The sequence below is a fragment of the Coffea arabica genome, chromosome 9c, assembly GCF_036785885.1.
Source record: "Coffea arabica cultivar ET-39 chromosome 9c, Coffea Arabica ET-39 HiFi, whole genome shotgun sequence".
NCBI classification, from domain to species: Eukaryota; Viridiplantae; Streptophyta; class Magnoliopsida; order Gentianales; family Rubiaceae; genus Coffea; species Coffea arabica.
This window is the reverse complement of record NC_092326.1, coordinates 3,973,641-3,990,110: the sequence shown is the minus strand read 5'-3', so window position 1 is coordinate 3,990,110 and position 16,470 is coordinate 3,973,641. Positions and strand designations below refer to the sequence as shown.

General features: G+C 31.3%; 1 protein-coding gene and 1 long non-coding RNA gene across 2 annotated transcripts; both read right to left on the bottom strand.

Moving 5' to 3' along the window:
* Positions 1 to 3,960: 3,960 nt before the first annotated feature.
* LOC140014004 (uncharacterized) lies at positions 3,961 to 6,956 on the bottom strand. The gene is made up of 2 exons (XR_011820856.1): positions 6,374 to 6,956; positions 3,961 to 6,016 (listed from the first exon to the last, which is right to left on the bottom strand). It is a non-coding gene; the product is annotated as an uncharacterized lncRNA (long non-coding RNA).
* A 4,657-nt stretch (positions 6,957 to 11,613) lies between these two features.
* Positions 11,614 to 12,408, bottom strand: LOC140014433 (uncharacterized mitochondrial protein AtMg00310-like). Its single transcript, XM_072065300.1, has one exon. The coding sequence runs from the start codon at positions 12,406 to 12,408 to the stop codon at positions 11,614 to 11,616; it is 795 nt and encodes a 264-aa protein (XP_071921401.1).
* Positions 12,409 to 16,470: the final 4,062 nt, after the last annotated feature.

Here is a 16,470-nt window from a genome sequence, read left to right as displayed (position 1 = left end):
CAGGAATTTATTTGAATTTCGTACGAAAACTGAAAAACGAAAGTATATGAAGAGAAAGTACAAAAAGAAGTGCCGAAATTTTGAAACACATTCAAGCTTGGGTATTGCACGTAAAAGGGTTGCATGTTGAACTTCATGGATTAAAAGTGAGAAACGTGTGAGATTCGTAGGAAGTGTGGGCTAATTTGTGTGACTGAAACTTGAATATATATAGTTTAGCTTTCTTGTTGCTACAATTGATATATAGTTTCTTGTTGACTGAAACGTGTGACATCACTGGGCGCAAGTTCAACTTTTTAGTTTATTTTCCTTACAGGATGTAAGGGCAAAAAAAATTGAGATTAGCGATAACTCAAACCTGAAGTCTCTATTTTGTACTTATTGTAAACAAACTTGTACTATGAGAATTAATGAATAAATTCTTACTTTAATCTTATTTGTTTGTATATAAGTGTGAATGTCATGGTTGAATTGATGGAGTAAATGTTATTTTGAGAGTTTATTGTAATGAGTTTTGGCAAAAGTCAGATAGGCGATCCACTAAAATTCTAGGATGTGCCTTAGAGTGAGGTGGGGTCATCACATAAGGGACTAGATTGACTATTTTCCTGCAAAAATTAATACCTTTTATTTTAGGGTTATTATCACTTTACCTCCTTAACGTTCGATGCAACAATCAATTTTCCCCTTAACGTTATCTTTTAGTCATTTTACCTCCAAGACTAACGGTCAAACCTAACGGAGTTTGTTAATTAAAGTAAAAAGACAAGTTTAGCTCTTAAAGTTATTTTCACTTTACCCTTATAAACTATAGTCTCATTATCAATTTACCCCATAGAGTTATTTTTTAAACAATTTATCATACCATTAAACCAATTTAGCAAGTTAAAAAACTTTAGAAGAAAGTAGCTTTCTCTTGTATAATAAAAATAATAAAAAATTTAGAATGGCTATTCTCCTCTTTAGTATCAAGAAAAAAAGTCAAAACATTAATCTCTTTCCTCTTGGCAATCTTATTAATATTAAAAAAAATAAAAAGATTGGGAAGGGGAGGGAGAGGGGGGAGAGAGAGAGAGAGCTCAATTCTTTTTTTTTAAATACAAATAAGAAAGAATTAAATACTTTTATTATTTTAAAATTATTTTACTTTACTATTTACCATCAGGTTTCAATCCTAATTATAACAACCCTAAATTACTACAATAATGTTAGAATTTTCTTTATTATTATTTTTTTTTGTAAAATTTAATTTTCTGTCTCCTTCTTTCCTATCTCCTTTTCTTTTCCTAGTATTAATAAGTGTGAAAAAGAAATTTGAGAAAATCCTTTTATTTTTATATTTTTGGATCTCTTAAAGTGAAAAAAAGAAGAATAATCATTCTAAATTTTTTATTTTTAATTATATATATAAAAGGGTAAATATACTTAAAATTTTTTGACCATACTAATTAGATTAACAATGAAGTAAAATGCCTAGAAAATAATGTTAGAAATTAAAGCGATTATATCACTGTAATTTAAAGGAATAAAGTAATAATAACAACATAGTAATACTATAGAATAAAAGGGTATTTTTGTCTAAAATTTTTTAACATGTTAAGTTGAATTACTTATGGGGGTGAAGTGACTAAAAGATAACGTTAGGCGGTAAACAAATAATAGTGATATAGTTGAAGGGGGTAAAGTGATAATAACCCTTTATTTTATATAGAAAAGATAATTTCATTCGATAAATTTGCACTAATGGCAAATAATACATCAAACAAACATGACACAGACACATATAGATGTAAAATTAATAGGCATAACATATCTAAGAAATCAATACAAATAAAAATAACATTGATGCTCTTACATATCTTCCATTTGAATGAATCATTATAACTAGTACATCTGTACATGTCTTCTGACAGTCAAATCTGATTAAAACTAATTCAAGTCTAAAGAGAAATTTAAATCTGATAATAATGGAAAATTACAGATCTGAGAAGTTAGATCCCAAATTTACAAAATCTTAAATTTCATTAATAGAAAGACAAACTAAAAAAACTATCACAAGAAAAGACTTGAGAGAAAATAAATTAGGAGAGGAGAAACTCTCATTAGAAGAATCTAGAAGAGAACCCCCGTTTGGCAAGTGAGTTTTTTGGATGTTTGTCTAAAACTTTAATGTAGCTTACTGTAGAAGTTTTTAAAAATTTTTTTGAAGTGTTGGACAACCATTTTCCGCCGAAAAATTACTACGTTTTCCGTGAACACATTTTCCTATCACCTTTTTACCTTACATATATCAAATCGTTACAGTAATTTTTCTACAAAAAATCCAGAAAAATGCAATCCAAACACAACCAAATTTTTGACTATTTTGAAGTGTATGTTTAAAAATTTTGAAAATTTTTTTGAGATTACTATAACTAAAATTTTTACAAAACTTATAGCAGACAAACTTGGCAAAAAAACTCAAGTGCCAAACATTGTAAATCTCTTGTTAGAAAACCTTAGGAGAGAATTTATTCAAATAAGAGAAACTAAAAACTGAAGAGAGGGCTCTCTCCTATGAACTAAAATTACTATAACTATTTTAATAGGTCTTAGCACTACTTAAACTAACTATGGCTCCTTCTAACCAGAACTAACTTAGAATTGGATTTATAAAATATTCACTAGTTTCAAAAAGTATGGACTTGTGCTAGGTAATCTTTTTGCTGAAATGCTGATTTTTATTCAGCCAACGATACCACTTCAAATATCAGTTGTTCTGCAAAAGGTTATCACTTCAAATAAAATTCAGCCGAAGGTACAAGTTTGACAAAAATGCGCATATGGACTTGTGCGTGAATAAACAAAACTTAACTATTACGAAACGAAAAGTACAGGCTATTTCATTAGAACTATCACTTATTATCCTATAACATTGGTTATAAGTTTATCAAGTATCATGACACAGACATTATAGTCATTTCAAGTACATTTTTAATTTGATAAGATGGAGAAAAATGCAAGGGATCAATTGCACCTTTTCTGCTGCTAATTACGTATTTGAATGGTGAATATATCATGGGTCAACCATTTAATCTGAACAAGCAAATTTGTTTTTATGAAGCAAATCGAGTAAAGAATAAATAACTAATTCAAGAAAAATAGAACGCAAACCCTAGACCTATATTTGCATATACAAGTAGTAGTAGAAAACCTTCATTCATTTATGTTAGAGAAAATTTTGGCATAATAATAGTAAACTTTGGTGGTCAAGTAGTAAGTTTTGTGATTTCAAATGTAACTTTCACAAATTGCTGAAATCTACTTGTTTTTATATAGTTATCGGCTCAAGAAATTCAGCATTTAACAGTTTCAGTTGTACAAGGCTATGTATGTGGGGGAGGTTTAGGTTGGTTGGTAAGGTGGAAAAGATTTTGAATTCAAACCTTTTACTTATAAAAAAAAAATTTTAAATAAAGGCTTCAATGAGGGCCATCCATTTTAATTTCTATGGTCATGGAATAGGCACCCAAGTTGTGCAAACCTCATTAGGCCCAATCCTCATTAGCACATATGTGGAAATGCGGAGCTAATCTTTTTCGTCCTCTTACTGTTCCTGGCTCCCACATTAGTGTTGGTTTTGGTTGAGGGAAAGACCGAAAGAGTGGCACAAGTCCGAGGCTTTTTTCATCTTTTTTTTTTTTTTGGGAATGATAATTATGTGATGTGCTGCTGGTCAATAGAGGACTACAATTGTTAGTAGATGAGTGTCTGTTGGGTTTGTGTCTAATACACTAGGAGGTTTTCGGCTGTGCTAGGCCCCCTATAATCTGTTGTCATATATTTTCATATAAGATAAGATTAACAGTAATGTTTGTGAAATAGCATTCTTAAAATCATAAATTACCAATCAAGCATGAGGCTAACAATATAAGACTAAACAAAACCAAAAAACCACCAGTATTGCAAAAGATAAGAGAAGATGACAACAGATTGACAAGTAGTTTTACAAATAGTTTGATATCTTCAAGTTCAAGTTAGTCTTACAAAGACTGGAGATGACATCCTGAATACTTAATATAAAGTGCAGTGATAGGCTGCAATTACTAAATATCACATATTGAGATCCATTAGGTTGCACAAAAGAATAATTGCTTAATGGATGTCCATATTGTGTCAAAAGATGCAAGATTAGCAATTCAGCTGTAAAGTGTTTCAACATTAGCTAGATTAGCAATTCAAAAGGCTTCAAGCAGGTTTAGAGTTCATCATCACGCTGCTTCTTCAAGGGATTTCTAGGTGCAAGGTTAGTTGGAGCTAAAGTTGAGAGTGCATTAGTAGACAGTGAAATAGGTGTATTAACTTCAGTAGAATTCAAATCAATTTCAGAAGGTATAGTTCCAAAAACCAAGGCCCTCTAAGTAACAAAACACAAGGAAAAAGAAATATCAGGGGAAGAACATGAACAAAAAAGGGCAAAGAAAAACAACAAATGTTAATTTCTGTATTAGTTTGCTATACAAATTGTTGCACTATAAAGTTGTAATCGGTGAACATATAGAAGTCCTAGTCATTAATTCTTGACAGCAAACTATTTGGCTGTCTAAAGAATGTCAAAGATGCTAAATAGGTGCATACATAATTCGAACTTTAGAGGCAAACACAGCAAGAGCAATGATGCACTATAAACAAAACAAAGTAATTTTAATAGGGTATCAGCAGACACCTAAAACCACAACTAAGCCGAATGCCAAGTTAATAACCTTCATTTTCCTTTAGAAATGTTTATTACATTTGATGCCTTTGGAGCCTAGCTTTTGGCTAGACTACAACAAGTACCACCATTCAAATCTCCGTTCTTAAGAAGTAATCATCAGGTTTTTCATTCTCATAAGGTTGTGTCTAGATTAGATAAAACAACAAGCATATTACATGCAACTTGGGGTAAAACAGGCACAATAACCTAAGTTGCTTAACTGATAGTCATATAAAGGAGTGAACGAGTTTTGCCTAAAAGGGCTATAATGAATAACAGTCGAAGGATGCTCTATATACAATATCCTTAAGAGGTAATCATCAAGCTTTTCATTGCCCTAGACAAGTCTAGACTAAACGAAATAGCAAACAAGGCACACACTAAATAATCAATTAGAAATAAGAAGTACGAAGTCTTAAGTTGTTTAACCAATAGTCACTTAGATGACTAAACAAGCTTTGCCAATAACAACCTCTTTGCATTGACCTTAAAGTTTTCTAAAAAATAGATAATCACTCTTATTCCTCATTTAGAACAACAACAGGTCACATATTTTAGATATGTATATTGTAATTAAAGATAAAAGCACCAGTACCAAGAGGTTGAAATTAGTTAAAAATGAACTTGTCATGTAATAATAACTTTAGCATAATAGCCACAACCCCAAAATTAGCACAAGCAAAGTTTGTCTCACAAAATATATTGTGCTATTGATTTTGGCTCACAAAATATGTTATTGTTGTCCATTGTTATAATCTTTTTTCTAGTATATATAGCAATTTGGCTGTTTGATAGAACATTGATTATATGCAAAACAATAGGACAGTTCAGTTGGCCATAATCACATTAGCAAATGGATCTCTCTTTTTTGTAGATATGCCACTAATAATATATATATATTCAAGAATTCACCAAATTTCAAAATAAGGATTATTGAACTGGGAGCTGGGTTCATATCTTCATTTTTGGCTTGTTTTTTCAGGTGAATGGGTTGCAACAACACAATTGGATTGAGAAAATATTAACAAAATTACCTACTCAAATAAAAACCATTTGTTTCATAAAAGATCACACAAAACAAATAGCACCAGCAAACTTAAAATAAATGAAGCAGAAACTGAAGAAAAACTACTAAAAAGAAAAGGGAACGCTGAAATTTCACTTTTGAAAATATAGTCACATAAATGAAGAAAAGCTGCTCGTAGATTCAAGAAAGACAACAAGCTGACCTTCAAGTTAAAGGATTCCTTGACTGATGATATGAACCGCAGCAGAAAGAACCTATCAATTGAAGCATATGTGTATATTAGAATTTATTAATCCGTCTATTACTCATACGGGAAAAATTTGACAAAAAAAAGGAAAGACTTTTTCTCATCAAAGAGACTCCAAAAAATGTGTAAATATCAAGACGCTTCTTCTTGCAGTTCATAAGACAGAGGAGCCAGAACCATGCACTGATAAATACCTCTATTCCATTTTTTGATTTCGTAATTCACTAGAAAATTTACAAGTTAAATGAATGGGAAACCTATTTCTTATCATAACTGGAACAAGGGAAAAATCACATCTGAAAAGATATTTCTCATCATAATCGTATGGCTGAATGGGAAAACTAATGAAAATAGAATGTCATACCTAATATAACAAAAAGTTCCCAATTTCTCTCATTTGAAGTACAATTATCACGTGACTGCCTCACAATTCTTGCAACATGAAATCAATAGAAAGAGAAATGGGTTAACATGAAATCAATTCTTGCAACATGAAATGGGTTAATTTGATATTAGAGAAAGAGGAAACCACAGCAAGTGTAGGCAAGGTAGTTCACCTGCTCCTAATTTTCCTCCTTTGAAGTACAAACACCATGTGAGTGAGCAGCAATTTCTGCAACATGAAATCAAGTATTTGGAGTGGCAGTTGACCTACTGGCTTCAACAGCAATTTCTAAAAGAAGGAACTCACAAAACCCATCTCCCAAATCACGTAAAAATCCCAACTTTTTGGCTAGAATAGACATTTTGGATTGGGTTTGGTAGAATAGCCGTCTGGTAGAGAGAAAGGAAGAAAAGGCTTCACTGGCAATTTGAGAAAGAAAGAGTTCAATGCCAAAGGAAAGAACAGGTTTCATACAATTTGGAAGGAATATTTGACTTTTCCACATGGCTAAAGAAAAGGAAAGCACTACTGAGAAAGAAACAGTTCAATGCCAAAAGAAAGAGAAGGCTTCGGTCAATTTGAAAGAAATATTAAGAGAAGGCTTCAATAATTTGCAAGAGATATTTGGCCTTGCCACCTGTCAAATAATTGAGAAGCCACTTGGCAAAAGTAAAGGAAAGCACTAAACCTTCTTCCTTTCTTATATACAAGGTAGATTTGTGCGTTGAGTAGAAATTATTAAATGTAAGAAATGATTGTAGTTGTTGGCTCTTGACTCTGAGAAAATGTATTAATTCTTTTGAAAATGACTTTTGTATCACTATTTTTTGGTTATTCATTCTTATCTTGTATTCTAATATTGTTGTTTATTATTAAATGCTCTGTGTTTTTTGTTATTAAAAGCCTTCAATAAATGCTTACCCTTTCATTAAATTATCTATTACAAAAAATTGATTTTTGTCTAGGACAGATTTCTCATTTCATTCCTAAAGATTTGAATAAATATTTATGCTTCTCATTAATTATCTTGTATTTGAGTTTTTCATTATCATTACATGCTGTTAGTATATCTTCATCTTTTTCATTAAATTACCTATTAAAAGGAATTAATCCCCATGTGGAACATGTAATTAGCTTGTCCTTGATTCGTAAAGTTTTGAATAAATGTTTATGCTCGTCATTAAATTATATTCTATTGTAGAAGGAATTAATGGCCATGTTAAAAAAGAGGTTATTATTTATATTATTCTTATTATATAATTAAATGTCCTGTGATTATTTGGATAAAATGTTTATCATTTTGATTAATTTATTTGGTACAAACAATTAGTTTTTTTTATATAATTTGTATTATTCTTATTATTATTAAATGGGGTGTTATTGTTTCCATAAAATGTTTATCCTTCTAATTAAATTACTTTGTACAAACAATTAGTTTGTTTCTTATGTAAAAAATTAATATTTTCCTTTCAAAATTAAATAATTTATGTTTTATATCATTTTCATTGAATGTGCTTTCATTTTCATTGGAAATAGTATGATGGTTATTATAATAATTTTTAAATAATAATGCTTTTGTCTTTTAAATTATTTTGTTTGAACAAATTATTACTACCTTTGAATTATCTTTTGAGCTTTTTTAAGTGGAGAAAATATTAAAGAAGGGTGTAAATGTCATTTTTGTTTGGAGCAAATCTTTCTTTTGCAGACCATTATATCTTATTGTGCCTGCCTTTTATCTTAGGAGCTGTCACTTCATGCTAACTGCTTTCTAAATACAATGGTCATCATCATCACGCACATTCCAACTCCTATTCTTAATAAACTATAATTTTTCACATTAATTAAACACAATTCTGTTAAATACGAGTGCATTTTTCGACAATTCTTCTTTTTTCACCTAGTCAAAATGTTTCTATCCATGCATTCTCTAGCGCGTGATTTCACCATTTTAATTATTCTTTACCAAATATTATATTAGAAATCTATTCCTATGTAATTTAAATACTTGTTAATTTGAACACACCATTTTCACTATACATATCTAACATAAATCAAAATTATTTTGCCAATAAAAAAAATACTCTTTTTAAACCTTCAAAATATTTTCCTACTATTTAATATAAAAAAACAAATATACTCGTGTATATCCAAATCCATTCTTAACATGATTACACATAATCTTGAGTACTATAATACATGCAAGTAGCACGGTTTCACAACCTCGTAGTGAATTGTAAAAGTCCCTTCTGCCATGCAAAGCTCAGTTCAATTTTTTTTTTTTTTGAAAATTCACTCATTAAATCCTTAGAAATCTTTTATTGGATTTATTTAGGAATAACTAATAGGGGTAAAGTTTTATCTATTACAAAATTGTTAGGTTATTTATGAGTTTAATTAATAGCTAGCCATAAAATCTTTTTGAAACAAACAACTCTAGTTATATTTAAAAATATTTTTTTCATCTTCACTAATGTTTAAGATATTACTAGTTGAAACGTTTGGCAAATGCAAAACATTTTTCGCACTTGATAGATATGATGAAAACATAATAAAGAGAGAACACGAATTCATGTGGTTTAGTTTTTTTAAGTTATTACGTTGCTAATACACATAAAATTCTAAAATAAAAATCTATATTGTAGAATTAATCAAATATTAAAGTTGATATATTTAAATAGTACATAAGTTATTCTTAAAGCAAAAAAAAAAAAGTCAAAATTCCTTATAAGCAAATAAATAGCGGACAACAAACAAACAAATCCTAAGTAAAAACATGTTATGTTCTATAATATAGTTTGGCATAATTAAGTCAAATTTGTGCATATTTTATTCCATTGTAACGTCTAAAATTTAATTATACCAAATATTGAAAATGGAATGGACACTCGATCCATTACAGAAATGGCAAATTTTTTCTTCTTTACAATTCTGTGTATGAACAGAAAAGTATTTTGGATGAAAAGTCCATTGTATTCTAATAATCCTAGTGTGCCAAATGTGGGGTAAGACTATATATGTAGACAGAAAAATCCAGTGAACTCTAGTGTGCTAATTTTTTTTTTGACAATTCTAACTTACGATTGCTATGGCAATTGCAAAGATTACTATCCCAACTTGAATCAATACCAAACAGCACTTTCCCTATTTCGACTTTAGGAAACCAAAGCCGGATTTAATTTGGCAGCTTAGTATATCGACCTGCCCCGTTAAAATTTAGGAAACTCCGAATCAACCTACTTGCCTAAATCGGTCTTTCTTTTCGGACAAATATGGTAACTTTTCTATTGCGATTCAGGAAACCAGCACTTTCCTTATCATTGTCCCCTCCTCTCGTGACTATTATATATATGAATTGTCCCCTCCTCTTGTGACTGTTATATATTAGCCTTGGAAAGAAAGCAGCTGAAAGACAAGATGGATGAAGTTCTTGAACAAGTTCGAGAAGTTGGAGACGAGCTAACACAAATTCGAGACACCGCTACCCTCCTGGCTGCTCATTTGAGATTGAAAGAGGCTAAGGCTCGGTATGTTTCTTCTCTTCTCGGTTTCGATCTTGTTCAAGATTCAATTGTTGTAGTGTTCTTGAATTATCACCAAAGAATTAAGTACACAAAGGTACAACATAATGTTGATGCTGATTAGGTGATTGGCATTAATTTATGTTGCGAATCATGTCATGATAACTTGATCGTGTGATCATAATCTCATTAAATTTGTGCGCTCATTGCTTCTAGGTTCATCAAGTCAAGGCAAGAGCTGCAGGCTGAGATGGTTGCAAGTCAGCATATTGCGAAACAGGACGAGAAACAGGAAGCTTTAAGCTCGATGTATATAAAGGCCATAAAGCTGAATACTCAACATCTTAAGATTCGAGAAGAGGAGTTGAAACTGCAAGCTCAACTTAGTACCCCGCTGTAATAGAGGCAAATGATTCGAGTCTGAAACCAATGTAAATCCTATTTCGTTATTTTTCCTTCTTCATGAGTTTTGTTCCCTTTGATTTTGGTTCGACTGTAATAGAGGCAATTGATTCGAGTCCGAAACCAATGTAAATCATATTTCGTTATTTTCCCTTCTTCATGAGTTTTGTCCCCTTTGATTTTGGTGATTAGTTGTCTATGCTCAAAATGTTCTCCAAGCAAGATGTTGCGAATTTTGGTATTATGTTAATTTAGTCATCGGAATGATTTGTCATATTGGAATGAAATGGGGATCTCTGTATTATACTTAATATTCTTTACTAGTCCTTTTTTTTCCCCCAAAAGTGGAAACATTTCACTGATTATTAATAATCAAATACAACGTAGAGCAACTGCTTTTCAACATCAGCTTGTACTGCATCAGTCAGCCAAGCTGGGAAGTCAGTCTTCCAAACAGTCTCAAATTTCAAGTTAGACAGCAAATTGCTGCTCTTAGTGCTAATGCTCCCTCCACTTTTGCTTCTCTGCATATTTTTGAGGGGCATGCCTATGAACCAACCAGTTTGCCATCCTTATCACGTGCGATTATCCTCCAACCTGCTCTATTTTGTTTCTGTTTTAATGCAGCATCTGTGCTGATTTTTATGCACTCCCCTTTTGGAGCTGTCCACCTAGCCATCTGTTCTGCTCTCTGTTGGCCTTCATCTTCCTGTCTTTGTTCTTCCTCCAGTGCTTTTTGGTACTCCAGCCATTCTGACATTGCTTTCTGGATTACTTGAACCAGGTTTAGAATTTTGTTTTGAAATTTATCTCATTTCTGGCCTTCCAGATATGCCAGAGCATATATACCGTGGCTTCAATGTGTATTATCCCTTTATCCCTCTTAGTAGCCTCCAGTAAGCTTTCCCACCATAGCCAGAAATTACCCCTATATGTGTCAAGTCCACCCCACTGAATTGGGCTTGCTTTGCAAATCTGCTGTGCATTTTTGCACAAGAACAACATATGCTCCAATGTTTCTTGGCTTTCTCCACAGCATCTACGTAAATGATCTCCTTTGCCACTCCATGACCTAATGACTTCATTTAGGGGCAGGATTCCTTGTAGACATTTCCAAATGAAATGCTTTAGCTTATGCTTTACATTCAAGTTCCAAATGAACTTCCAGCCTTTTGTGGTCCCCTGGTTTCTGCTGCTTGATCTTTCATCTTTTTCTTTTGGTTTCCTTCCTCTCTTAGCTTCTTTTGCTAAAGCATATCCAGATTTGAATGTATATTCTCCTGAGCTCGTTCCTGATCAGTATAGTCCATCCTTTGACTCAAATAGACTGATTGGAATCTTTTTAATGCTCTTCCTATCCTCCTCATCAAAGATTCTGCCAAGAGTATCTTCATCCCATTCCCCATTCCTGATTAACTCACTTACACATTGAAACTCTGTGTTATGGGTGTGTCCACTACTCATTTTTCCATCAGTTGAATCTGCTAGCCACTTGTCCTTCCAAATATCAATAGTTTTGCCATCACCTACTCTGTTCCTTATTCTTTTCTGCAGTAGTTCTTTTGCACTTAAAATGCTCCTCCAGCACCATGAATCCCCATTCTTTAGATTCGTTTCCCATATTGTTTTCCCCTTGAAGTATTTCCCTCCTAATATCTTACTCAGCAATAAATTGGGTCTTGTCAGTATTCTCCTTAGCTGCATTGCTAGTAGTGCCTCATTGGATTCTTCTAAATCCCTGAAGCCCAGACCACCTCTAGTTTTCACTTCTGTCTGCCTTCTCCATTCTATCCAGTGTATTTTTCCTTCATCTCCACTCTGGCCCCACCAAAAATTTGCCGCTTCCCTACATATATCTTTACAAAGCATTGTAGGCAGCTTACAGGAAGACATTACATAAGTGGGAAGAGCAAGCACTACTGATCTGAGAAGAACTTCCTTGCCAGCTTGACTCAACAGTTTTTCTTTCCAATTGGTGATTCTACTAATGACTTTTTCCCTGACATAATCGAATACTTGCCTTTTCGATCTCCCAATCACCACTGGGAGTCCCAAGCATTTACTCTGCTTGACTTCCTTCCTGTGCTGCATCACTGAGAGTAGTATTATGCAATGTATTTAAGAATACTTGCCTTTTCGATCAAAATACTCTGCTTGAGTCCCCTGAGGTTTCTGACAATTTCATTGAGCTCTCTTGAGATTTGAAAAATTACACCCACATCCCTTGATTTGATAGTTTTAGTAACAAAATCTTAAAATAATATTGACACGGTCAAATTCTTAAATGAATATCCAAAAATGCCCTTATGTGGTGAGTTTTAATTTATTTTCTTTATACAATTATAAGATTATCTAGTGTAATTATAAGGAAAAGGTGCCAAAATTTTCATATCCATACCTACTATTAGATAAACAATTATAATAAGAATAATTTTATCACTATAATAGGATACTTTTGAGGGTATTTTATTATGAATTTAAATTTATAAAATAGAAAAGAAAATGTCTAAATAATTGATTTAGAGTTTATGAATTTTTCGAGTGGTGGAATTATCATAATTTAATAGTGATTTTGGGCCATTTCTCTTTGATTTATTGTTAATTTTACTACCAAAAAAATAGAAAACAAAGATTAGAAAAACACATTAGATTACATATAAAGTAAACTCATCGAAAAAATTACTAGTTCGACATTTAGTTACAATAGAAACTAGAGGTAATAATGGTAGTTCTATAGTTTTATTGGCCAAAAAATTAAAATAAGAAGGAAAAAGAATGAAAAAATAATTTTAAAAGTCATTCTAAGTATAAGCATACCAAACAAGGGAATTTCATTAAAATATTTAAGGGTAGTATTGTCATTTTAAATGACAAGGGAGGTATGTGTAATTTTAAAAACCTTGAGGGAGCTAAATGATATTGTTAAAAACCTCAAGGATGTTTTTAAAATTATCCCTAAAATCTAAGATGTCTTCCTGCAACCTGAATTCCTTTAGACTTTGAATTTGGATGTCGAAAATGAAATGGGAATCAGGGAATGTGATAGTGGCAGCTTCCATTACATTAGTACTAAATGAAAATTACTGAATTGTTGCTACCACCTTTAGAAGAATAACAAAATCTATCCAATTCCGAAGAACTATTATTGTATAAAATCCTGCAACCAACAAATATTTCAAGAATAAATGATATTCAAGCTTCAGGCATCCACTTTCTAATACACAAACAAACAATCAACTCGAGATCCTATATAAGGGGAAAATACATTGACAAATAATTCTCATCTTCATAAAATAGTACACTTAGTATATTATTGTATAGTATAATAGATAATAGATTAGTACGTACATAACACTTATTACATATCATTAACGACTAAAATTCAGGAATTGAATTTTAATATATATCTCAAACCATTTTATCAAACTTTTAAGATTAGGTGTAAATCAAATTTACTGATATCCTATGTAGACTGGACTAAGCTGATTTTACCCCACTGCATCAAACCATCCATCAAATTTAATCTGAACCCAAACACTTCTTATTCTCATTTCTTGGTTCTCCGCACTACATTTACAAATTGGTTTGGAATGGTGGAAAAGAAAGACGTGGCTCTAGTTATGGTTTATTTCTTCTTTTCCATTTTTCTTTTCTTTTTTTTTTTTTTTTTTGGTTAAATACACTAAACCTCTTTGAATTTTATCTTCAGATGCACGTTATCCTCTGAACTCAATAAATAAGCACTTTATTCTCCTATTTGATATTTTGAGATAAAAATACCCTTATATATTAATTATTTTTAATATCTTTTTTCTCCCTTTTTGTCCTTTCCATACTTGTCCATTTTGAATTTTTCTCCCATCCTCTCATGTGACCAACTATCTTTTTCTCTTTTCTATTAGTATCTCTATAAGTAGATTACTTGGATCATCCATATAAAAGTTATCAAATTAAATGAGTCAAATTGGGTCTACCATTTAAATCTGTTTTCCTTTCTTTAGTCCATTGCATTCTTTGGTTTTAAATTGATTTATGTTACCTCCTCTACTCACACTTATTATTCTATATGTATATAGAGACACACATTTATCCACATCCTTGCTGCTCGCATAATTATTTTTACTTCCTCTTTCCTAACTGGCAAAACAAAATTACTCTGTATGTACATATAGACACACGTTTATCCATTTTCCCATTGGTTCTCATAATTATTTTTAAGGTTATTATCACTTTACCCCCTTAAACTATATAAGTATTATCACTTTACCCCCTAACGTTATCTTTTAGTCACTTTATCCCCATAAGTAATTCAACTCAACATGTTAAGAAATTTTGGACAAAAATACCCCTTTATTTTATAGCATTACTACATTGTTATTATCACTTTATTCGTTTGGATTATAGTGATACAATCACTTTAATTAGTTCCTATTATTATTTTCTAGGCATTTTACCTCATCGTTAATCTAATTAGTATGGTAAAAAAATTTTAAATATATTTATCCTTTTTTATATATAATTAAAAATAAAAAATTTGGAATGGTTATTCTTTCTTTTTTTCACTTTAAGAGATCGAAAAACATAAAAATAAAAAGATTTTCTCAATTTTTTTTTCACACTTATTAATACTAGGAAAAGAAAAAGAGATAGGAAAGAAGGAGACAAAAAAATTAGATTTTGCAAAAAGAGAAAATAAAGAAAAGTCTAATATTATCGTATTACTTTAAGGTTGTCGGGATTAGAATTAGAATTTGGTCGTAAACAAAAAAGTGAAATAATTTTAAAATAATAAAAGTATTTAATTCTTTCTTATTTGTAATTTTTAAAACAAGAATTGAGCTCTCTCACTCTCTCCCTCCCCCTCTCCATCTTTCTATTTTTTTTTAATATTAATAAGATTGCCAAGAAGAAAGAATTAATACTTTGACTTTTTTTCTTGATACTAAAAAAGAGAAGGGTCATTTTAAATTTTTTATTATGCAAAGAGGAGGGTATTTTTTTTCTAAAGTTTTTTAACTTGCTAAGTTGATTTCATGGTAGGATAATTTGCCTAAAAAATAATTTTGGGGGTAAATTGATAATGAGACTATATTTTATGGGGGTAAAGTGATAATAATTTTAAGGGTTAAACATGTCTTTTCACTTTAATTAACAAATTCCGTTAAGTTTGACCGTTAGTCTTGGGGATAAAGTGACTAAAAGATAACGTTAAGGGGGAAATTGATAGTAGCACCAAACGTTAAGAGGATAAAGTGATAATAACCCTTATTTTTATTTCATATTTCCTAATTGCAAAACAAACAAGGAAGATTATTTTACTTGCTAGATCCTCACGATTTCTCTTTTGCCATGCCTCTCCCTCTCAATTTATCTCCTTCCCTTTTCACCCCACAATTTCACATTCAAGCCTGTTTATCTATATCTGTCAAGCAACTCCAGGCTTTTCCAAAATTTGAACATGGAGATTTATCATTTCTTTTAATGATTACAAATTCTTGCAAGACCAGAAATCTACACGCAAACCCACTCCTATTTTCTTTTTCATATCATTAGAGTCATGTTTTGTTCTTGCATGTCATAGGAGTTACTACACATTCATGCGTGTCAAAGTTTTCTAGCATTAGTGCTGGCGAATTGCTTTTTACGTTGTACGACCTTTTTCTTGATGATGCTTACCTATGCCAACCAAACGTTGACACGTGTCAAAGTGATACCGTCTGACTAGGGTATAACAATAATTTTTGCAAAGGCAGTTGTCACGTGGCCGAAGATCACTGAATGCCCGTCAGATTGATTTTTTATTTTTATTTTTTATTTTAATAATAAAATTATATATATGTTCTTAATACTTTATTATTTGTTAAGAAATATTATTTTGCTTATTTTTAAAAAAACAAAATAATTATTTTTATTTTTTTAAGCTCGACTCAACTCGATTTCGAGGTCGAACTTTACATTGAGAACTTGTCGAGATCAAGCTTGAGTTTGGTAAAATTAAATCGAAATTCGACTCAATTAGACTAAAAATCAACTCAATTTGATTCGTTTACAGCTCTAGTTGCAGGTAGAGCTGTAATCGAACCAAGTTGCTTGTTGACTCGGATTCGGGATGACCGGGTTCAAGATGAATTCGAATAGATTGATAAGCTGAGC